General features: G+C 40.7%; 1 protein-coding gene across 1 annotated transcript in view; it reads left to right on the top strand.

The window, feature by feature from the left end:
- LOC114435463 (receptor-type tyrosine-protein phosphatase T-like) overlaps positions 1–4,476 on the top strand; it is a 96,658-nt gene extending 92,182 nt beyond the window's left edge. Inside the window, exons 23-24 of the mRNA XM_028405139.1 lie at positions 3,211–3,346; positions 3,828–4,476. Coding sequence (XP_028260940.1) covers positions 3,211–3,346; positions 3,828–3,881 — 190 coding nt within the window. The 3' untranslated portion in view covers positions 3,882–4,476. The remainder of the gene's footprint in view (positions 1–3,210; positions 3,347–3,827) is intronic.
- Positions 4,477–24,894: the final 20,418 nt, after the last annotated feature.

The raw sequence follows: 24,894 nt of genomic DNA, 5'->3' as shown, positions 1-24,894 counted from the left end.
CTGCTTCCAGCTAAAGACAACCACATACACCGGCTAATCAACCCCACCTATTGATTTCACAGACTCAGTAATACCAGCGATAAGGAGAAACATGATGGTTCAATCAGTCGCTGGTGATAATAGATTATATTTCTGCTCCTCACTTGTCCTGGAGGTTGGAGTCTGATGGGTCTTTAATGCCGAGCACATGTCTCATTTTCAGCAAATCACAGTGGGAGAACCTTTTTTAGAAAATAGCAAGGAGCAGCACAGTTAACACAGCAATCTGTCTGTGCAGTGTTTAGCTGGAGCCATACAGATATATATATATTTGAGATAAAGCAGAGTAAGAAAAAGATGGTGCTGTCTGATCCCAGTCGAAACCCTCATTAATATTCCAAACATGTGGCCGTTCATATCTGGGATAGTGTATAATGTCAGAGATGTTTTAAATCAAATAAAAACATGTCCGTGCTTAATCACTCCCTACAAAATACTTTAGCAGCTGCTACGTTCCTCGCACTTAGATCTTCAATGTTCAGGCTTTTCAGGATTGTTGCTGAATCTGTGGGCAGATTATAAAGTGAATGGCTTTGAAATAAAAAGCACTTAATGTATGTAACTTTAATTTACAACTTAGTGTAGCTGATTTACAGCTAGCTGGCCTATTGCACTTACCGATGCATCACTTTATGCTACTTAAAAGCAATGATTATACACTATATTTAATTATCAAATGAATACAATATTTAATATTTAATCTCACTTAGCCTACTGATGGCTAAAATCCACACTTAGATGTTTACATATGTGTAGTACATTAGTTTGTGAAGTGATGATAACCTGTACTATCAAGTGCTCAGCATACACTCCGTGCCCCGTAATTCAGTCACTCAGTAACTCTTCCTCTTGAATTTCATGATAAAGGCTTAAAGATATGTGTTCAACTAGAAATTTCACAACAGATACTTTTCCATTAGCATCTACTTTCTTCACTTTGTGAGGTGTATTACTCCATCTTCTTTTACTGTACATGCTAAAGCCGCATGAGTTAAAGGTAGGGTAGGAGATTTCATTCTGACGCACTTTTTGTTAAATTAGTGTAACTTCTCTTTACAATCCGACAGCAACCAATTAGTTTGGGAGTTTGGCATTAAAACGAAGAATATGAATCATCTGTGGAAGCTATAAAACGCTAAAAACATCAGCCAATCCTCCGAGGCGCCCCTGCGCGGAGTATTGGATGGTTGTCACTCTCTTGCGCACCAGAGAGGTACGTGCATGATGGTCAAAGTCACAGATCGTAGCTGGTCTTCAGGTAATGTGCGTCCATGTTACTGGGAGGCGTGGTCTCGGGGTGAGCTCAGAGAGAAAGGGGCGTGTGTTTACTTTCGAAATCTGGCTGACTCTCACTGAGTTTTCAAAATCTCAACCTACCTTTAACAACTTCCCCCTGCAGGATCAATAAAGTATATCTACCTATCTAACAAGTAGTCTGCATTAGCGATTAAGCTAGCTTGTGTTGCACACTGAGGCAAAGGACGAACCATGTGAATTTCTGTAGAATTTAGAGAAGGTTTAGCTCACAGTCTATGTGCACAATAGCAATAAAAAGCTATAATTTGAATTCACATTTTTAAACAAACTCTTTTTGCCTATTTTTGCCTCTAAGATGTGTTTGACAGCTCTGATGTAAAATGCATTTCTTTTCTCCCTTACCTAGAAATTAGTTGCTGACACTGAAGCAAGCATCTGAAAAAAGTCAGGGAAGAAGTACAAAAAGAATATTTCTGCATTTTGAATTTTAGCCTCAATACTGAGATCTAAACCCAGTGTGGTGCCTTTAAAAACAGGTTTACATGTGGAAAAGGTGGGAAATAACTAGTACATGACATTTAAATCTATTATTTAGCTTCATCTAATTCATTTGACAGCATTGCATTGCATATGAAAGCCTACTCTGCATTGCTATGCAGAGTAGGTAGACAGTGGATGATTTGGGTGACGCCTGCCACTCCACCTCTCAGCACCTGAATGTTTTATTCAGTCTGAATGCTGCAGGAATTCAGCTGGAACCAGGTGAGATGGGAAAGTGTGAAGCTGTTTTCATGGTGGGTGGTCTGACTGCTGACTGGCAGAGCACTGACTGCTGATTGGGGCACATAGCCAGTAAACACACACAAAAAAGATACATACAAATATATTCATACTGCTGCAGCTTTAGCAAAACATTTCCACTGTATTAGGTTGTTTTTTTTTCATCAGTTTTAGTTGAACAAATGTCTTAAATCCATTAGTATTATCCCTGTTCCTCCGTGCAGTGACAGGTTTCTTTGTGTCACTTTCTGTCATTCTTTGTCTTATTCAGCTGTTTCTCAGCTGTTGTCATTACACTCGTCTCACTTTTGGTAAGGATACAACTGGTGTGTACTTTGTGCATTGATTTGCATTAAGAAGACTCTTTGAAAACCGAAGCGGTTCAGGCCAAGCAGCAACCTTCCGGGCTCAGACTTGAAGCCCATTCGGAAGTGTCAAAACCTGTAGTTCACGCCGCAGCCACTGGGGGGCTGGCTTCAGAACCGAGTCCTTTCCCATAGACTCCCATGTTAAAATGGCCACCTTCACAGCAGAAATAAACATGTTTACAGCCTGGTACAAAAAACCATTCTGGTCTCAAATGATAAGTTCTCTTCTAGTCTCAGTTTTTTATAACTAACTGTTTTAATTATATATGGACTTGAAATTACGCATAATTATGAATTCCGCTTTGAGCGACAGACGCAGCAAGAGTTTCCTCGCCTGACTTCGTCAACTCTGCTCGTGCGCCCCCTTTTTCTCTGTATTAGGAGTTTGTGATGCTGCTCAGAGCGTCCCGGAGCCTCAAAACGACTCAGCAAAAAAAAAAAAAAGAAGGGGGGGGGGTGACGTCACGAAAGCTCTGTCCATAGTTTTTACTGTCAATGGTTCAGATTTGTGTATTATTTTCCATTTGTGCTTGCACTGATGTTACTGTCCACTAGTAGATAATAAGTCACTCATAACTTCTACTTGTTATTGTGGTTGGTTTTGACAACAGGTTTCTCTCATGAAAATGTTTTTTGACAATGTCCTCTTCCTCCCTTCTCTGCTCGCTCCTCCTCTTCCTCCTGGTCCTCCTCTCCCTCCTCCATCCTGCTCTTCCTCCTTTTCCTCCCTTCTCTTCTCCCCCCTCCTCCTCTTCCTCCACTGCAGTACCGGTGGAGGCCGTTCTGGAACGTTCTGTGCCATTTGCAGTATCAATGAGATGATCCAGCAGCAGAACATTGTGGATGTTTTCCACACTGTCAAAACTCTGAGGAACAACAAAACAAATATGGTGGAAACTATGGTGAGGATTTTAGCACACACACACACACACACACAAATGATAGGAAATGAGGATGATGCAACAGTTAGCAGGTGTTTATAACTACTGGAAGGAGGACGCAAGACATGAAGCAGGACATGTAATAAAACCATTCAAACATCATTTAGCATCCCCAGAAAATTAAAATAATGAGAACACACAACACTTACTGACATTATGCTGCAGCCAAAACACACACACACACACTGGGGCCACTACTACACATATGTATTCGCACACAGACTCAGGTAGCAGGTGTCTCCACATTTTTCCCATCTCCTTTGTAAAGAAATTCTCAGTGTGTTACTTTGGTCTATATTGCACACCTGCTGACACAAATACATGCAGAGACAGGGATAGAGACACACACATACCGACGCACTCACTCACACACACAAGTTGTTTTAGATGGATTACACCACTGAATTGCTCTGACTCTGACTTTCTTTCTCTCCTCTCACAGGAACAGTACAAGTTCTGCTACGAAGTGGCCCTGGAGGCGCTCAGCTCCTTCTGATCAGCTGATCACCTCCTTCCCGTTTGCTATTGACGTCATTGCATTTTCAACGCAACACTGGGACACACACAACAGTGCAGAACTGCATCATGTTGACCCGAATCCTACCTGTGAGCATGTGTGCCTGTGAGTATGTGTGTGCGTGTGATTGAGAGCGCGTGCACGTGAGCGCGTGCGAACAAAAGAGGGCATGCCTGCATATCGGGGTGCGTGCGTATCTATATGTGTGCCTGCGACTACACACACACACACGACCTGTACAGAAGAGAGAGAAAAAAAACAAAAAAAGAAAGTGACACAATCATACACACTGGAGATTTTCGTGTGTGTGTGTGGGACTGGGAACTTTACATGCTTGTATAAAGAAAAAAGAAAAAACTGATATGTTTAAAAAAAAAAGAGAAAAAAGGTAAATCAGATGTTTAAAAGAAGCGCCACTCTTTCCTTCTCTATCTCTCTGTCCTCTCTGCTGGGCTGTGATGTGACTATTGTACAGTATTTCCTTTTTAGATATATTCTATGCCTTGAATGTCGTCTCCCTCTGAAGGCTGGATGCACACTGGAAGAGCAAAGATATTTACTGGATCAAAGCTTAAAACACTTTCTGCCATTTTTTTTTCCCCCCTATGAAATGACTTCCTCGCTGGTAGTGCCTCTCGTTCCGGTCGATGTTTTATTGGTAGCTGTAATGTAGTAACAGGCTAAAGATGTCTCAGCATGGTTTCTTTTTCTTCACATGGCAACAATGACATGACACTTTAACAATAACATTTTTTTAGGGACTGTGAAGGAAAAAAAATGAAGACTCCTAAATGTTTTAGGATGGTTAAAATCTTATAGTGTGCATCCACCCTTATTGTAAATAAGATAAGACAACCACAGTCAAACAAACAAACAGACAAACATCATGCAGCAGACACATTACACAGTAAATGTTACTTCACAACACTATGGCTCTAAAAGGCTGTCCATGTCAGTTTAAGTGATTATACTTTATACAAAATGTCCATTTAAAAACGTCTACAAGACCTTTTATTTTACTTTTTTTTTTTGCACATTTACATGTTGTCCCCCACATAGAGTTGAAGAAAGAATGATCACCCAGCATCTCAAAGCATATAGTCAATACAATAAAAAACAAGTTAGATGCACAAGTAAGTTTTACTAGCATGGAGGAAAGGTGTATTTACAGGATAATCAAGAGTTAGTCTTTAAAATGAAATGAGATCACATTATTATTTAATAAATCAATAAAGACTTGGTAAAGTGCCCTTGATTTCAATCAGATTTATAATATATACCTCACATGATACATCCTGGATGTCCACCATTACAATGACAACAGGTTAGCTCTCCACATTTCAAAACTGTATAACCTAACATGAAATGATATCAGTCAGTGTTTGTCCGCAGTCAACCTGGCTGACATCTAAGCATCTGAACACTGTTACACTCTCTGACCTCAGGTCCCCATTGTCTCCCACTCATCTGATCTGAGGCTCAGCCTTCTCTATACTATTTCGTTAAAACGATGTAACCAAAAAACTAAACTCTGATGTTTGGGTACCTCGGAGGCTTAAAAAAACAGAGTCAGACTGATAAAAGGACCAGATTAAGGGCTCAATTATCAAATCCCACACATCTGTTCTAGGAGAACTAGTACAATTTTAAAGCCTGTGCACTAAAAAAACAAAATTATAATTGCAATCTGATTAACATCACCTTCTCATCACACAGGTTGTATTGATTTGACAGAGGTAATTGTCACTTTGTAGTCTACATGTTTTAGTTTAGCGATGTTTTCTCGCGCGTGTCATGGGAAGAACCGACATATATTTGTGCTAAAATTGTTGTGGCAAACTGTTGAGTCTGTGCTGACTTTTTTATTTTTTTGGAGTCCAGTCCGGCTCGTTGATGGACCTATGAAGACAAAGACAGAGACAGTGCTGTACTGAAGACAATGTGAATGCCAGAAACCTTTTTTTGTTTGTTTTTTAAAATTTTTACTAAGGCTTTATTTTATTGGCTTCATCTGTATTATATTTTGTTTTTCTGTTCTTTTTGTCCTGAATTTGTACATTTTCTTTTGTATAATTATTATTCTGATTGATTATTTGTCTAGCAAAGTGCTGTTTAGCTCTGGTGATGCCATTACCATTGGTTGTTTAGTTGTTTGAAATGTGGTTAACATGAAATAAAGGGACCAAAATGTCGAATGTGATCTCATCTCTCATCTTTTCACACTTACACTGCACAGACTGTACTCTCTAGACTCTGTCTGCAGCCTTATTAGCCTCAAGCTATAATCAAATTACAAAATGACACATTTAGGACCGCAATGTGCAACCAAAAAGCTAAAATGGTAATTAAATTGCACTAAACACAATAAAAAGGATTATTTTAACGACCTAAGACTTATAAGAATCCAGGTTAAAACCATCCGATGTGCACTAATATTGACAAAAACATCAATGTGGTTCAAGAAAGGGTTAAAAATATAACATACATACTCTTCACTTTATCATCACTGACCTTGTTGTTTGCCTGTATGGGTTTTGAACATGAATCCCATTATGGACCAGAATAATTACTGCAGCCCTATGGGAAAAGAGGATAAGTTGACATGTAAATAATCAACTTATTGTGTCCGCCCTTGCTGCCTTGTCACTCAAATTTATAGATGGAGTAGTAACAAACAAAACAACGACAATTTAGAATGTATGAATCTGAAACGATAACATCCAGGAAGAAAAACACAACTATACATCAGTGGATGTTTAAAAGTCACCCAACCATAATCTGAAGACTTCCACCTTTTGTTTGCCCTCTTGCATGTCACAGACTCCAATGATCCCTGAGCTTAACAAGGGGGAAAAAAATACAACCACAGGTCTTCATACCCTAATTTCTTTCCTGCTTCTAATCAATCAGAGTCAGTGATGAACGCAGCTCCAAGCCAACGGCTTCATCCTTTATTTAGCTGGTTGGATTCCCAAGGAGCTCATAAATATGCATGAGCCTAGCGATTAGCATAGGCACCAAGGACAGGGCCTGTACCTTGGCATTATGACGATCAATCAGAAACACTAAGGGGCTCCTCAGAGGGAAGCTGTCTGTCAGCTTGGCTTTGGGCTGAGTTGATGCACGCACACACACACATCAAAAAAAAGGTACGCTCAAAGCATACATAAAGCGCACATCACACAGAAGTCTGCAAAAAGCATCTACACACACACCACCCAGGTAGACAAGAAGGAGCACAGACAAAGAATAAAACACACACAGGCAGACGCATGCATCTACACACACCCAAACACACAAACACAGTTACAAGCCAGTGTCAATATCTCTCATTTGTCTCGTATTCTTTACTCTCCCTCTCTTTCCGATTCCTCTCTTTTTCATCCCTTTTCAGAACTGACTTCGTAATGAGTTTGAAAATTGGCCCATTTCATTTGCTCTCACTGAAATGTCATTATCTGGGGGGAAAAAAGGGAGGGGGTTCACCGTGGCACAGTAATATTTTTTTTTCCACCCTAACAGGGTTATTAATTTTTTTTTCTTTCCCAGAGAACTTGTAACAAGGTTATTTAGTGTCTGCAGCAGATCCCATACAGCTCCGTGTGCTGCATTTACACTGATTCAAAGAATCTGATTCCACTGTGGCTACCTTTATCCATTTATTCTGCATCAGTATTGCACCCGCTGATGGCTGTGGTAAAGTCTCCTGGAGGCTTTTAACATGCTTAAATGATTTCTCCTGCAACAATAGCCCTGTGCCAAATGCTGACAGAACTGACATACATCAACATACTAAATCCAGAACGATGCACTAAAAAAAAGAAGCTATTTCAGTCGAGACTGGATGTTTTTGACCCTTTTCTTAGCTTTATAAACAAATGATTTTTAGAGGTTGTACACATAAGAATAAAAATACTATTCTATAAGAGGGAGGGTTCGTTACGTTAATCACAGCATCCTGTCACTTCTATGTGTCTCTATGCTTGCTCTCTTACTGTGAACACTGTTAAATGGTAAATTGTTAAGCTTGTTGTCAACAACATGACATAATGCCAAAGCACAACCTCTGCTCTGCAGGGCTAACAGGAAGCAATCATTGTTTAATCACATTTGTTTTCTACCTTATTGGTTAAATCATGGGGCATAGCTTTGAATTATGGATTATGTTATTATATGGCAAGTTTACAAGCTGTCATATCCACTCATTTATCACTTACTGATAACATTAGCAACCAAGTAAGTTAAGGCTTTACATTTATGTTTCTAGCTTTTAGCATTATCTTTCTAGCTGCTTTGGTGGCCAGGTCAAACATGGTAGTTGTGATTATGTGTGACTATTGCAAGTATTATCGGATCCTTGTACCTATAAAGCCACAAAAGTCCAAGTTGGGATGTGGGTTGTGGATGGTGGGGTACATGGAATACAGCGGAGTCTGAGGTATAAATACCCCTGACACCATGAGGTGTTTTGCTTTCACCCACAGTTAAGTTTGGTTTTTAAATGCAGTTTGATATGGCACAAAAAACTACCAGTTAAGGTTAGGCATTAGAGGCTGGGGTTAAGGATTAGGACCTAGGAAGGGAGCACAGTGCTGCTTCAAACTTCCTCTTATTCAGCACACCAAGACCTCTCTGTCAGTGCCTCAGTAGAGTCTCTATGCCCCAAAATAGCCGAGTTGCCGACCCTGGGTTAGGGTTAGTGTTAATTTTAGGGTTAGGGGCTCAATGGTCTTAGTCAGGCGGATAGGGGCCACTCTGAACCACGACTCTGCTCCTTTACTCATCCTTAACTTTTACCCTAACCCTTAACCCTATGGTTATGGTTAATTCTATGGTTAAGAGTTAGAGGTAAAAACAGGGCAAAGAGTTAGGTAAAAATCATCATAAAACACACAAATTCATAACATTAAATGTTTTATGTCATGTTGTTGCCATGTTCTGCTACCATAAGTCCCCACTCTCATGAACACGTAGAGTTGTGGTTGAAAAAATACGCTTGAAGAAATGCTTATCTTATGTTATATTTTCCTGGTGATGAAGAGCTGTCAATCACCTATTGGCAATAAATTTAATAAATGCACATTAATTTTTTTCATATTCTAACATAACAGAATATATCATCATCTACATCAGGGTCCCCATTATGTTATCATATCTTTTATAAATGGCCAAAATAAATTAAAAACTAGGGTCATTCAAGTATGTGATTATTTCAAAATGACACAGGTGAAGCACAGTGTGTTTCCAGTAAATATATAAAAGCCCCAACTCAAAAATAAAATAGAATAAAAGCAGTGAACTCAACAGAAACACTTCTCATTTACCTTTTTTTGTGTCGACCTGTGTAAATCCTGCCGCTGTTCCGTCTTCTGCGCTATAGCAGGGGGAGGTCACAAGACACTAAGTCATGCATGACGGAGGGTGCAATCCATCAGCTCTGCTCTCATTCAATTCTGCTGGGTTTCTGTGGGATTGAACACAAAATGAAGACATATGGGAAATCTCATCTATGCTGTGAAATAAAATAGACCTGTTTCAGGATTGCCTCAGGGTGACGGTACAAAGCCCCAAAAAGCTGTGGACGGTTTCACCAATTGTCTTTCAATAAAGACTCATACAAGTGTCTCATACAGTAAATAGAAAAAAACAGAAAAAAAACACATTAAATTATTATAAATATTAATTTAGTTGCATTTTTAGATGATCATGCTGCTTTACCTTCAGCTCCTTTCAGAGCTGAAATACAATGAAATTATAACTATTGGCGATTTTAACTAGAATTGGCTGCAACCAGTGTTTGATGAGTTTAAAGCCCAGTGTGATTTACTAAATCTATATCAAATAGGGGGCTATTGTAGTCATTGATTGTGTGCATGGAAGTTCTTTTATCATGGTTTTAGTGACATTGTAGATAAGTATGCCCCATTTAGAAAATTCACAATAAAGAGACGGAACAATGTTTGGTTTACCCCAGAGTTATCCAAACTGTTACATGAACACAACCTGGCTTAGGCAAAAGCCGGATAAAGTCACTTACACATTGGTTAAAATTCAGACAATTACTTTATTGCACAGCATGCGCAATAAAGTGCGGTTCTTTTCATAGATCTCTCAAAAGCACTTGACACTGTAGATACATTGGATACTGGAGCATAGACTCATCACTGTCAAATCCAGCTGTGATATAGTTCAATAAATATCTCTCAGACAGGACTCAGTGTGTTCAGGCTGAAGGTCTCACATCCAAAACTCTTACTGTCAGCAAAGGTGTACCTCAGAGGTCAGTCCTAGAACCACTGCTATTCATCCTCTATATCAATAATATTAACCAAAATACTCCCAAAGCACATTTTTACATCTATGCAGATGATACAGTAATCTATAATACTGCTTCCACACCATCTAATGCTGTCAGTCAGTCAGCCCTCAACACTGTTTAAAACAACCTCTTTGACTTAAAACTTATCTTAAATTCAGATAAAATCGAATTCATGTTATTTTCAAATGCTTAAACAAAGCTTTAAAATCTGCCACAAATCTCTCAAATACAATTTGTTAATCAGTATAAATATCTCGACATCTGGATTGCTGACTCATTTTCTTTTACTCTGCTCATATTGGCTGGACTTCCTTGTTTTCTTGCATCAGCACCTAATAATTTATAAGTGTGTATTCTGCTTCCCCCCTACTTACATATGTTTATATCCCAGAGAAGTGTAGGTTCCTACAGCCTTCGTTCCCATGACATGTTTTCATTGTCTGTTCCAAAGGGTTGGTCTGAACTGGGCAAGAAGTCTTTTCATTTAGCTGCTCTTTGAAGGAGTTAAATGATTTTTACTGTTAATTCTGAGCTCTCAGCTGCAGGGTCCCACACCTCTGCGCCACTCTAAACTCTACTGAAGGACAAGACACCTAATTGGAAATAATGAAGTTAAGGTGGAGTCAGTATTTCTGCTGACTAGCCTCTAAAGATACCCACAGGCAGTTAAAAAGAGAGGGCAAGGTGAGGACTGCTACAGAGGGGAGGGGGTTAAAGAATATCCATCTATGGGTGAGGACTGTTGTACAGAAAGCACAACACTGTTGTAAGATTTATATTCAGAAAGGCCTTCTTTACTGTGTCTATGTAAAGTGTTTTAATCTGTCTGTAATTGTTTCAAGTGTTTTATGAACCATTTTGCTGCCTCCAGCCACCCAGCAAGCTTGTCAACAGAGTAATTAAAAGGCAGACAGAGAGTCTGATGTTTAGACACAACACTCTCATGTTCACGCTGGTCAAGTGTGGTCCTTTTTTTCCACTCTTCTAACCAAGAGCACTTAATTAAAAGAGAACCACCATCAAAAACAGTGCCAGGAAATTATATTTATGTACAAGGTCTCATGCAAGAGGCAGCAGAGGTGTCAATTTACAGTCGAGAAATAAAAATAATCACAAAGCATCCAGCAACCCCTGAGAAAGAAAGCCAGCACAGAAGTGGCAAAAACTCCAGTTCCTATAATGGCCACATGAGAGTTCCAACCACAATACATTTCCACAGAGACCACCCAAGAAAAGCAAGGGGTTCCTCCTCCAATGTTCTTTGACATACAGCTGGCTACCTTCAGTTCAGACCTCAGCAAGATCTCCTGCATCGTTGGACGCTCACCTGGGTGGAAGCCTTCCTGGGGGAGTCTGGAGCTCACAGGTACTCTTGATATCAACTCCCAAATAAGGTCTGTCTGGTTTTTTATCTCCCCAGCACTTCTGCCAATGCCTCCAAGAGACTCCTTAACTTTCGTACTCAGTCGAACTCAGTCAGCTGCTGACTACTCAATTGAATTCGCAATGCGGCGGCAAAAGCTGGTTGGAGCGAGGCGGTGCTGCAAGCTAGTTTAATCTATGGTTTGAACGAAGCACTCAAGAATGCACAAGCTTCATTCAATGACCTTGTCTCTCTAAACATCCCTATAGATGCTCGTCGACCCTCCAGGCCTCACCCTAGCCTTACCACCCACCTCCACCTAGTAAATCTGGAACGGGGGCTCCACCTGCCATTTCTGCTCAGTCCCTGGCTTCACCTACTGATGAACCTGTGCAGCTCGGTTGTGCCCGCTATACTCCGGAGGAACTTCAACGCTGCCTACTGGTGGGTAAGTGTCTGTATTGCGGGAAACCTGGTCACCTAATTTAAACCTGTCATGTTTGCCCAATCTATGCTGCCCGCTAGTAGGAGTAGGGGGTCTGGTGGGTGAAAACTTTACAGCTCAAAAAACCACTTCCCCTGCTTGCACTCATCGACTTCGAGGCTGAGCAGAACTTCCTGGATTCTGAGCTGGTCTGCCAAACAGGTATTAAGGTGAAGCCCCTTTCCCCTTCTTCTCCCAGTGCCTCTCTCCTGCAGAGCGCAACTATGATGTTGGCAACAGGGAACTCCTTACAGTGAAGCTGGCATTACAGGAGACACTGGCTGGAGGAGGCTGAACAGCTATTTGTGGTGTGGACTGACCATAAGAACCTAGCATATATCCAGACAAGAGATTAAATTCTCATCAGGCTCACTGGGTGTTGTTCTTTGGTCGACTCCTGACACCATCTTGCCAGCTTCCTGCGTGGTTGGAGCATTAACCCTTTCCACCCCAAGCCTATTTTTAAGGCCTCAGCTTTAAAATGGCTTTTCGAAACTGAGTTGCACTCTGCTCTGAAGGAGGAGCCCAACCCAGGCACAGGTTCCCCTGGGAGACATTTCATTCCTCAGTCTGTCCATTCCTCTGTTCTACAGAGGGCCCATGATTCAGAACTCTCCACCTGTTCCCAGGACAAATACTTTTCTGACCAGGTTCAACAATACTATACCAACATTCACGAGTAAGAAGACCAAATTCTGTATCTTAAATTATGTTAATATGAATGTCACAGACTTTTATGATCTTGCTCCATACATTATTTCCTGAATAGAAAAGCTTTGCTGCTCTATCACTAATGCAGATTTTGTCATTTATAACTTGCTATTTGGTCTCTGACTGGGTGTTGTGGACCCAAGTCTCATCTTTAGTTACAAGCTACTGAAAAATCTCCTAGAATCCACCTCAGTAATAGCAGATTATCACTTGACCCAGACCACAGAGTTTCAGGACCCAGCAAGCTAACACCGTATACATTTGGAGTTTGTTGTGGATAACTGCATTGACATATACCTGGGAAATAGCCAGACTTCACAAGATGTCACATGTCACAGATCTAGGGTGTCCTTAAGACTGAGGTATACCTGCCTTTGTTGTTGAAAGCCTTTCTGGAGCTTGCTGTTCTACTTAGGGTAACTAAAACTTTGCACAGATGCAAAGCCCAGGCCTCTCTGTCTCCAGCACTTCCTCCAGTTCCTCCTGGAGACCCCGAGCACTAATCCCCCCAGGCTATTTCAGCAGTATTCCTAGTACAATCCTTACTAATTGCCTGACCCACCTCACTTACCAAACTTCTGGTCGCAGGTGTAATTGGTCAACAAGTAAATCCACCAATTACGTGCTACTGAACTTGACTAGTTATATCAAAAAGTATTATCTTACAAATGTGATTATCACTGACTAATAAAATAAAAGTAAATCATTAAATATGTACGGGTATAGTAAGAATTGTGGGGTGATAGTAATAGCATTCATTTCACTGAAATCAAATCAGTCGTCTCCCCTCTGTAGTTATCTGCGTTGTTGGTGGCTGACAGCCATGATGATCATTATTCAGGCAAACCGTCTGAAATGCAGCTCTTTGACAGGGCTCTGGGCAGAGTTCATTGACTCCTATTAAGGAGCTCAGTATCACAGAGCACATGCAGCCAGACTTATTCAGTGCTGAGGAACTCAAAGTGAAGCCTTTTGTGTGGTGCAGATGTGTGCGACTGACTCCAACACTAATTTCAAAGTGCTTACTTAAAGCTTGCTGAGCTTAACGGAGTATATTAACCTATGGAGGAATCCTTCTATGGTAATTGTGGCTTAGAAAGCCACTGTGTGTGTGTGTGTGTGTGCGTGCGTGTGTGTGTGAATTTCTGAGCAAAGGAGTGCATTTGGATGTAAGTAATGGAGGTTAAAAGTTAGGGATGGGATAGGTGGAACAAAGAGATCAATCAGTAGGAGTAAAATGGAGGAAAAGAGTGGCATAACCAAAATCATGTCAGATTGGACTTAAATTCTGTGGAACCACATCCACTATGCATGTCTGTAACGCATTGCCCTGGCAGGCTTCTAAATCAGTATAACAGGGACACCCACGTGGCTGTGTCCACAGTTGTCTCCTGCATGCACATTAGCACAGCAGTGATGAAGGGTTTCAGGAAGTGATCCAGAGCAGTGATGATGTCATCACAACTGTCGAAATGGTGACTAATAAGCTTAGGGGTTAAACAACCATTGAATAGTGCCAAATGTAGCAATATGAAGGTGTTGGAATAGTTCTTATCTTATCAAGATAGCATCCAGTAGTGATAGCAGTCTGCAACAGTGCTGACTTGTAATACTCAATTACCCCAAACAGAAAACAAACAAAATGTTAATGAATTCAGATTATATGCATAATGAGAAATTATTCATCTCCCTTTATCTCAAGCCACAACTTTAATTTAGGCTTATATGCAAAATCTTGCAGACGATCTTGTACTTTACAATTTGTCAGTTGAATTCTAAAGATATCAGTATTTATAAGAATTGTTGCATACAGCAAATAAATCATTATTAAAAAAAGCTAGTGGAGCTGACAAACACTCCTTACTGTGCCTTTGAGAGTCGCAGTATGTAGCTCCTCTAAGCAACCCAGCAGCAACCTTTAAAGTGCGGTTTAAGGTGATCTATCTGTCTATGCAGGTTCCACAAGTAGATAGATTAGATAGAGTAGATAGATTTATTTTATAAAGCCACAAATTGGGACAAACAATCCAGGAGTGTCTGTCTTCTTCTCTTAAACTCTTAACCCCCCTGTATCCACTGCTTTGCATCTATGCGTGAGAATATTATGTCAGTGCACTTACTGTAAAACCATTAACTAACATTTCTTTGTTTTTGTCTTGTAGGTTCAGAACATCAGTGTGTACAAACATGCCTGAATCGTGAAACTTTTTTCCCACAAACCAAAAGAGAAAGAAAACAAAGAGTACAGCAGACAGAGGCAAACATCAGAGGATGTTAAAGCACCAAGGAGTATTTTGTCTCGTCAAACGTCCTGGAGAATACCAGACAAAATGACTCTTTTCGAAAAAAGAAGAGAGAAAAGAGGTGCGCGGCACAGCTATCACTTTAGAGGGAATTTTATATCAGACAAACCTAATCTAATGCTCTGCTCTTGTTTCAAATCTTCAAACTAGACGCCAACTCATCTTGATGATGCTGGATCTGAAAGAGGCATGGGAACGAGAAAGAAATAAAGGAAGAGCTTCACAGGAGCTTACTGCTATTTTCCTCTGCTTCCACCTTTAATAGAGGTAGGTGTGTGTGTGTGTGTGTGTGTGTGTGTGTGTGTGTGTGTGTGTGTAAAAAAAAAATGAATGTGTGGCAGTGAGTCAGAGGCAGTAAGAAAGGTAGATCCTGATAAAAAGTTAACTGCTCAGGGTAATAAGTCCAAACTGACTTCACATAAGTGCTAACTGCACAGACGTAATTACAATTTATATGCATAATAACCGACCATCTCCAGAACTATAAAAGCATGCTTCAAGTGCAAAATAAATGAGATGCATTGTCAGTGGACATTTTACTGATACTCTCATTATCAACATTTTAAGTGATTAAGCAGATGTTTCATTAACAACATTCCTCATTACACTAATAAAAAAATACAATCTGCTGTAGGCTGTCGGAATAAATGGGCTGTTACAAAACAATAAACAGTAAACACTGGACGACACGTTCTGCTGAGAGCTGCACTGGAGATTTGAGAGTTGAACTGTAACTTAGACTTAACTGTCTTTATACTACATTTTGTGCACCACAAGAATGCAATGAGAGAACCTGTGGGGTGGATTGTTGTTGGCATGTTTGGTGCAGATCTTAATGGATAAACTGCAGAACGGAAGCCATTATCAGGTCAAGAAAATTCTCCCTCTTCCTTCTTCTTCTGGCAGCGGGATTAATTATAGAAACACCGTCGACACATACACCTGAACTAGATCACAGAATAATGTGTGATACCAGGACTCTCTGTTGCCCAGCTAATCTATCCCAGCTTGGGCCTAGATAGTAGCAGCGTTCACACAGAGACTTTGGTATAAAACTGAATTGAAGTTCCTTTATTTCTTTTTTTTGCTCCCTTTGTGCTCGTTCACTAAGGTTTAAAACAAAGCTGGTGTATTGGTACACGGTTCAAAGGACGCACAAGCATCGTGCAATCTGTTGTGATGCATTAATAATTTATAAATCATGAATACCTATGTATCACTATATGACCTAATACATCATAGTAGATAACCAGTACTAGCAGTCACACATGATAGAAAATCAGCTACTTCTAAAGAAACATAACATGACTCTCCCTGCGTCTGAAACAGAAAACAGAAAATCACAAGATGCACAATTATTCTAAAGTACAAAAACAGTCACCATGGCAACGGCCACTTGTCCGCTTCTCCGCCACTCCGCTTGACCACTGACTGTAGTGGTAAGCACCTATAATAGGGTATCACACTGCTTTTTTTCCCCCACTGCTACACTCTGTGAAGACTCTGTGAAGCATTCATCTGCACCTCCAGCTCATCTTTGCCTGGAATGTGTGGACTTTATACTGTTATATGTTCAGGTAAAGAAACCTGCTTCAGACTGAGATAATGCACATGTGTTTACATACACATGGTATGCTAATTTGCTAATGTGTGCAAGGTCTCTCAGGTTGTCTAACTGACTAAGATGAATTATTGCTCTTTAAGTCTCATGTGAGCCTGAGGCAGCATTGGAAATGGAGTGTGAATATATGCATGTGTTTCTGAACGTGTGTGTGTGTGCTTAAGATAGACACAAGCTTGCTTTATTACAACTAAAAACACAGATAAATGTGATAAAAATTCAAGGATAAATCACTTGATTTTGTTTATATTTGTGTGTTTTTCTCGCCCTTGTCAGTGCGTCTTGTCTCCATTTCTCTTCTTTCCAAATGTTGTTTCTGTCTTCTAATGATACTTGATATCACACTTCACCTCCTTTTACATTTTGTGGAGGGGGCAACAAATCAACCTACCCTACTCTGACATAGCAGGTCTGTCTTCTACACAAACACACAGACACACAAGGTCACACCTCAAGATCAAACTATGCAATATTGATCCAGTTAATAAATACAATGATTATTTTACAGCCTTCGGCCCAGTATAACAACCCAAAGCAAGGCTAAAATAGCATCCGGTGTGTATAAGTGTGTGAATGTGTTTGTTGTTGCAGCCTTAATTTATCTGAATGTGCTTTTGTTATTGATAAATGAATGAATGAATTTATTCATTCCAATATTTTCAGTGATGCAAAATACTGTGTCACAACATGTGTTCTATTGACAATATGTTTTAGACCACTGCTGTAGCCATGTGGGTTTATTTACTTATTAAATGTGGCCAGCCAATCAGAACCATTGACATTAAAAAATATGGACAGAGCTTCTGTGACGTCACCCGTTTGTTGTCTGAAGAGCTGTTTTGAGGCTCGGTGGGAGGCTCTGTGACTCTCTGACTGCTGCCATGTTGACAGGGTCACGTCCACAAAAACTCCAAATATGGACAAAGAGGGGGAGCACGAGCGGAGTTTAGGGGGTGATAGGGCAACCGCCTGTCACTCAAAGCGGCAACGCCCTTAATTATGCGTAATTTTAAGTTTATTGTCAATTGACAAGAAAACTTATCATTTGAGACTAGAATGGTTTTTTTGTACCAGGCTGTAAACATTTCTGCTGTGGAGTCGGCCATTTTAACATGGGAGTCTATGGGAAATGACTCGCTTCTGGAGCCAGCCCCCCAGCAGTTGCGGCTTAAACTACAAGTTTTGACACTTCCGCATGGGCTTCAAGTCTGAGCCCTGAAGGTTGCCGCTTGATCAGAACACATGAGCTGTAAGTCTGATGATGTCAGCACACAATGTTTTTTTGCTTTATCTGGCCCTATCTCTGTGTGAATCAGAGCCATATTTTGGAGGGAAAAAAATCAATACAAAGAATCCAGTCATATTATTTCACTTTGTCAAATCAAAAGGTGGAGTTAAGTGGTCCCATTACTTTTTTTGAAAGATAAGCTGAACTACCAAAATGAATAAAAACAACTTCAAGTAACGTGTTTCAAATCCACTCTGCCCTCATTATATTCATGTGCATTCCTTTCCTCAGGCACGCTGACTGTGTGTGTATGACCCGTGCTGTGAGAAAGCATGTAAATGACTTAACATGGCGGCTTGTAAAGTATACGACTATGTGTGTGTGGATGGTAGACACTGTGTGAGGGTCCTGCCTCAAATGTTTTAGCTTGACACTTTGATGACCTGATCAAATTGTAGAGGATGATTGCCAGCAATCATATCTCTGCTGGTTGGCTGTCCCTCTCTCGCTGTCCCTCTCTCTCTCTCTCTCTCTCTCTCTCTCTCTCACACACACACACACACACACACACACACACACGCTGTTCTGTCTCAGAAGGTTCATCATCTTCACTCATCTCTTGTTTCTCTCTCTCTAACCTTTGTGAACTGTCATCCTCTTTTTTTTGCTCATACTGGTGCAAACCCCGTCTCACATTATCTCTCACTCTCTCTCACACACACACACACACACACACACACAGACACACACACACACAATGGGGTTCATTTCACAGCACATTGCCACCATTATTTGCCATTTCTACTGATGGCCATAATCATGGGGACTGAGATGAGTATATGGTGAAATCATTCGCTCTCCAGTCAGATCAGCCTGCCCTCACTTTTGTGTGTATGTGTTTAGAAGTGTGAAAATGTGCATTGCACACCTACACTTATGGCCACTTTTTTGTGTGTATTTCTTTAATGCATATGCATGCAGGGACGTTTATCTAAGAAAGGCACCACAGTCACAAGCTGTGTCTCATTTCAGGGTCTGCATCCTTCGGAGTGCGCATTTTAAGGCCGCTTACGTCACAAAGCTGCGCGAAGGCTGTCCCAATTCGCCAAAAGTCGAAGGGTCCTTCAAATGCGTCCTCCAAATGTGTCCTCCTTTTGCCTGAATTTGGAGGACGCATCGCTACCATCCTTCGTGGCCTTAAATATCCCACAATGCTTTGCGGGCCTACTTTTTGTCCAATAGTACAATGACGGACCAAGCGAGCGGCAGCGGCAGGAGTGCCGAATTCACATTTAAATGTAAGTAAAGAGCAGTAGTTCGAGAGTTTTAAAATGCTAGTAGTGATAGCGGCATTAAAAAAATGAGTTTTATATTTACAAACATGACGTCCTGTTGATACGAGGCGCTGTAAACTAACGCTTTGATTGAATGTTGTTTCTGGACTGTTAAAGTATAGTTCAGGTGAGGAGCAATATTGTCGTTATTATATCAAACAGTCATTCTACCTGTTGTCATTTTGTTGTAGGAGGAGCAGAGGGAAACAGAAGAAACCTGACAATTGATAACGGAGGACGTGAGGCTGGAGAGGGAGGGAGAGGGAGAGAGAGAGGGGGAGAGAGAGAGGAGAGAGAGAGAGGGAGAGAAAGAGAGGGAGAGAGAGAGGGAGAGAGAGAGCAGAGAAAGAACGGACAGACCTCAGCTCATACAGAGGATGGTGGACAGCAGTGATTTTATGTTCTGTGTTATTTAAATGGTTACTTATTAAATTGTGTATTAAATTGTTCTTGTCTTTGTGTTCTTAAACTCTTCTAACCTTGTTACATTATGTGTTTCATTACCTATTTATAATTGAAGTAAACTTTTGAACAACTTCTCAGTGACCACAGTAAATCATTTATTGTTCTGTTATGTACAATATTTACAAAGACACAGTTTGAACATTTCTAACTATTTACCAGTGGGCATTATGAAAATGTACAGTTTATTATTTATAAAAATCAGCAGAAAATACTATTCACAAAGAACATATATATAAATGTTTGGCTGAGCAGGAGTCCTTGGTGGTGCTGCTGGACTGGATGATGTCACGGTGAAGACCTTGGAGTCCTCTGGCTGTGAGTGGGACATCATCTGGGGGAGGGGGTGCCTGTCTCCTCTGTCCACCACATCGTCCATCAGGGTTTGCAGAGCTGACGATCGGCGGCTGCCATGTTACTAAAGATGTTTTTAAAAAGGGCAAAAATAAAAATAATAACTTCCACAGAGTGGTTTCCAAAGCAGCTTAAAATATGAAAAGCTATAAAATATGTATCCTCACCCTCCAAAGGTGATGATGGTCAGTACACCTCCTCCAGGACAGACAGCTGGTCCTGCAGGGAGCCCCACTCTCCTCCACCCAGCAGTAATTCTCTGGTGTAGTGACAGACCTGATGCTTAATGACACATTAAAGCAGTGGTTTCAGGGTTATTTGCAGGGTTCTTACACATTTAGCTATTTAATTTAAAGTATTAAAATCACAAACAGACCCTGTATCAAGTCTTACAATTGAATAAAATATAAATTACATTTAATCATATTTGTCTATCTACTGGTTATATATCTAGCATTTGCTCAGTAACTGGTATATTAATTATGATCAATAATATGGTTAAACAGCAGCTTACCGTCACCTCCCCACTGCGCTCTCCCAGCCTGAAGAAAATGAGCCGTCACCGGTTTTGCTGCCGCTGGAGCCGCCTCTCCTCTTCCTCCAACAACAAATAAATATATTAAAATATTCCACATTTCTAAATCCACACTGTTGTCCCGCTTGTTGTGTAGTCCGTGTTGTGTCGCTGTCGCTGCTTTTGTTTTTCCCGGGGCAAAATTTATGACGTCGCGCCACAATCAGGAAGTGATTTGAAGGCCAGACCGTCCCATTTACCAACGGTGGAGGATCCTCCGGAGGATCCTCAGAAGGACGCGGCCTCCTGAGACCGCGTAGGCTGCGTCCTCCGAAGGATGCAGACCCTGAAATGAGACACAGCTTAAGTCTCTCTCCTGCTGCCTGTTCTCATTGGCTGATAATGAGGACTAACAGCATGCTGCAAGGTGATTGGTTGAAAGATAATTGTCTCTCCACAGAGTGAAAACCAGCTTGCTTTTAATTTTTAATTTTTTAATTCATACTCTAAAATGTTTCCTTTCTCTGCAGGTCATTTCAGATGTTTCTTTTTTTATGGCTTTAATCCACTGAGCTTCATGTCAAACCATTAAAAAGACACAAACGGTACCAAACTGTTGCAAGTGAAGATGTCACTTCACTTAGGCACTTCACCAAACTTTCAGAGATAATAGCTTTGATTCCAGCCTACAGATGCCTGGGTGCTTTTCGTTCAAAGCTGGTGGTGGAAGCTTGTTATTTTTTTGCACGTTTGTGCATAGCTTTAAATATTACATTAAAAAAAGATCTATTAGTCACTTCAACGCCTTCTAAACAAACTAGCAAAGGAAACACCACTGTGTCTATAGTATGAATGTACATATTGTTATCAAGTCAACCACTCTGCTCCAATACCAGTGTGCAACACTGCAGTATTTCAGGCATTTGTTTAATGCTTTAATGTTTTTTTTATTTTGTTTTATCATTGCTCTTCTTGTAATGCAATTATGATGATTATCTTTATATAGTTTGATCAGTATTGTCTGATTTAAGGCAATACTGGTCAAAAACAAGATGGATAAGATGAAAATAGTGAAGAAGATAGAGAAAGAGAGGCAGAAAGAGAAATTTCAGCAAAATGAAGACCAAAAAATGGAGAGAAGACGACGTTCCAGGGGAGAAGAGGAACAGAGATGTGCAATAGGATATCAAAAAGACCCTTTTATAAAACTATGTTTAGGTGGAATAGAGGGATTCTTCCCCCGGGCTTCCTTGCAGTGTTATTGCAGTACTAAATAGAGATACAATTTTTTCCCAAAGAGAGACAATTTTCTCTCCAATGCTCTTTGCTCGATGTGAAGGTTGCTGTAATTTAGCTCTTCGCCTAGGGAGGAACACGATGCCACAGCTAGGTCATCAGAAAGCATCGGTTCACCAAAATGCCAAGGAGATTATTCCTTGTTTCAGGTTGTTAAAACGCCAGCCAAAAGAGGTGGAAAAGAAGTGGACCAAAAAAAAATCAAGAGGTGACAAGAGTAGAAAAAAGCTGAAAAAGTAGAACAGACTCCTAGAAGGAAACAAGAGGATACATAAATGATGAGTCAAAGAGGAGAGAGGAGACCATGGGAAAGTGAAGATTAGACAAGTGGGTGTGAAAGGGTAGAAGATAAGTGAAGATGAGAAGTTTAAACTGGAGGTTAGGTATGAGAGGAAAATTTGGGGCAAGAAAAAAAAGGAAAGAGGAAATAAAAACCCCTCTACTCCCTCTAAGTGGTAAAGTGACACAATCTACAAATAGTATCTTTGTTTTGTGGTTAACTAGTCCGTACTGCTGCACTATATACAAGTGTATATAAAGGTTGCTGCTATTTGTGTTTAATAGCCCTGAGATACAGAGATTATGTTTAAATAGTCAATCCAGCTAGAGTGGGATTGAATCCAGATAGTCTTTAAACTGGATACATGCAGACCTATTTTTCAAATCTGGCTATCACACATCTGTTCGCACACAATTCAGCTTTACCCGGCTCCTTTGTTGTCCTCCAAACAGCTAGGTGGCACCTTGTAAAATTCAGATTCCGTTCAGGCTGCAGTAGGACAGAGTGCATGCATGCGTCATCCGTTTTTTTTGGTCCTGTGTCGTTCGTTCTTTCGCTTTTTTGGTTCAAAATAGAGTATATTCCTTTGAAGCCATGTCAAAAATACACTCGGGGCAAAGCTGTCGTAGTTCAACGGATGCTTACACACAGCTTTTGTACGTGACACTGTCCCCATGAACCCGGAAGTATGACGTCGCTAGCCGGATTCGCTAGCCGGATTTGCGTTCAGACCTGAGCCAGATTTAAGCCAATCCGGCTAGATCCACTCTAGCCGGATTGGCTTAAATCTAGTCTGAACAAAGTCAAATTCATAACATTGAACACACTGTACAAGAAAACGGCTCTGTCATGTATTAATCTATTCTTTATCTCAAATTCAATTAGCAATTTAAGAAAAAAATAAACTTTTGAAAGCAGTTCCCTGATGGTAGATTGTTGGAGACTTCAACAAGTTTGTAGGAAAATACTTGACTTGTACTACAAATGTGTTGGGTGTGTGTACAAGTGTAGTGTGCAGTACAGTAAAGATGCAGCTGTAGAGGGAAAGAAAGTGTCCAGCGGGGAGCAGGAGCAGAGAAGCATCATTATCATTCGTGGTAGAAGGCTGACTTATCACCTTCTGGTCCCCTGCCATGTGCTTTGTGGCCCATACTAATGTATTTCCCACACACACACACACACACAGAAACAGACGCAGACACACAAAACCTCAGCAACATCACGCTGGGTGGAAACATGACCCCTGGTCCTACTGTGTGAAGCATAACACACATGCGGTACACAAATATGCTAATATATGCATAATCTTTTCACATATGCGCACGTGTCACTACACAGATGATTACTCAATTTTACAAAGGTGAACACACACACATGCACTGACCCACACACACACACAATAACGGAGTAACTTTGACCTGTGATGCTGTGATGATGTTTTTTTTTTTTAGGAGGGCTACACCACCACCCTGGTGTTGTTTTCATTGGCCTGTCACTTGGTGGTAGGTCACAAACACACACACATCCGATAGTGATACTTTTTCTTCATACACAGTTGCTGTTAGCTTCCTGCTCTGTGCTACCACTTACACACAGATCCACTGAGTGACAGCATGCTGACCCTTTGCTATCCATGTTGAAGCTCCCTGAAGCTCCAGGTAATAGAAAAATGAGAGAGAGGAAGAGGAGACCACTGAGCTTCTCTGTAGGATCAGCTGGCTTGGTGCCTGACAGGTATTCCTGAAGGTTGAACTCTAACTGGTAGCGTCAATATATGCTTCCAATTTATTCCTCCTCTAATTCTGCTAACATCATGTGAAGTGAGGACAATAGAAGCATACTGGCTATTGTATTTTATATATACTGACAAAAGTCAGTATTAGTACAGATGAGGAGTAGTACATACAAAGCAAGACTTTCACCCAGGAGTCCCAGGTTTGGCCGTGCAGCAAAAGACAACTGGTTTAGGATAGTTGTAAAAACGGGGTAAGGTGTTATGGTGTTGTGCTGGAAGTCATAAATATAATTTATGACACTCTACACAAACCTGCAGACACATAACACAACTTCAACCGAAATCTATACATTGAATTTCATGCTGCCTGTCATGTTACAAAACAATATGTTTTAAAAATTCTGTGACTATTTCACATTAGACTGGGCTCATTATGACCCTCTCTAAACCGGGGGGCTGAAATCTGGACTCAGCTGCCATCTGCTCCTCTTTGTACTACCTCAGCCAAATGTCTGAAGAATCACTCATTCAGATCATGCTGTATGCAAGAGTTTAAAATCAAGGCAAGGCTACGAGTTCAGCCACCTTACACCTTAGCGAGCCCTACAATAGACTGTACTGTACTGTGTTGCCCATTGACAGCCGGGATAGGCTACAGCCCCCTTTGATAGTTCAGGGCACAGCGGGTTCGTGGTTGGATAGATGGATGTACACCCCCAGCCAAACAATTATGTATGTTGATTTTTGAAGCATTTGCAATCAGACTTTTCAATTATTCATATGTGGACAGCAGTACAGCTCTGATTCTAAGCATCCACTTCTGTACTGTATATAATTCAAATCTTGAGGCCTGTTCTTTAGTAAAATAGAAGCCCTTCTACTTGCTGAAACTCTGTGCCATACAAGAAACACACTAACACCGTACAAAGGCAGCCCTCATGACTGCTCACCATTTGACGCCACTTTTAGCCTCTTAAATGCTGTTGCC

Source organism: Parambassis ranga, chromosome 5, assembly GCF_900634625.1.
Source record: "Parambassis ranga chromosome 5, fParRan2.1, whole genome shotgun sequence".
In the NCBI taxonomy this organism is placed as follows: Eukaryota; Metazoa; Chordata; class Actinopteri; family Ambassidae; genus Parambassis; species Parambassis ranga.
Note: the sequence above shows the minus strand (reverse complement) of the source record. Positions and strands in the feature narration are given on the sequence as shown.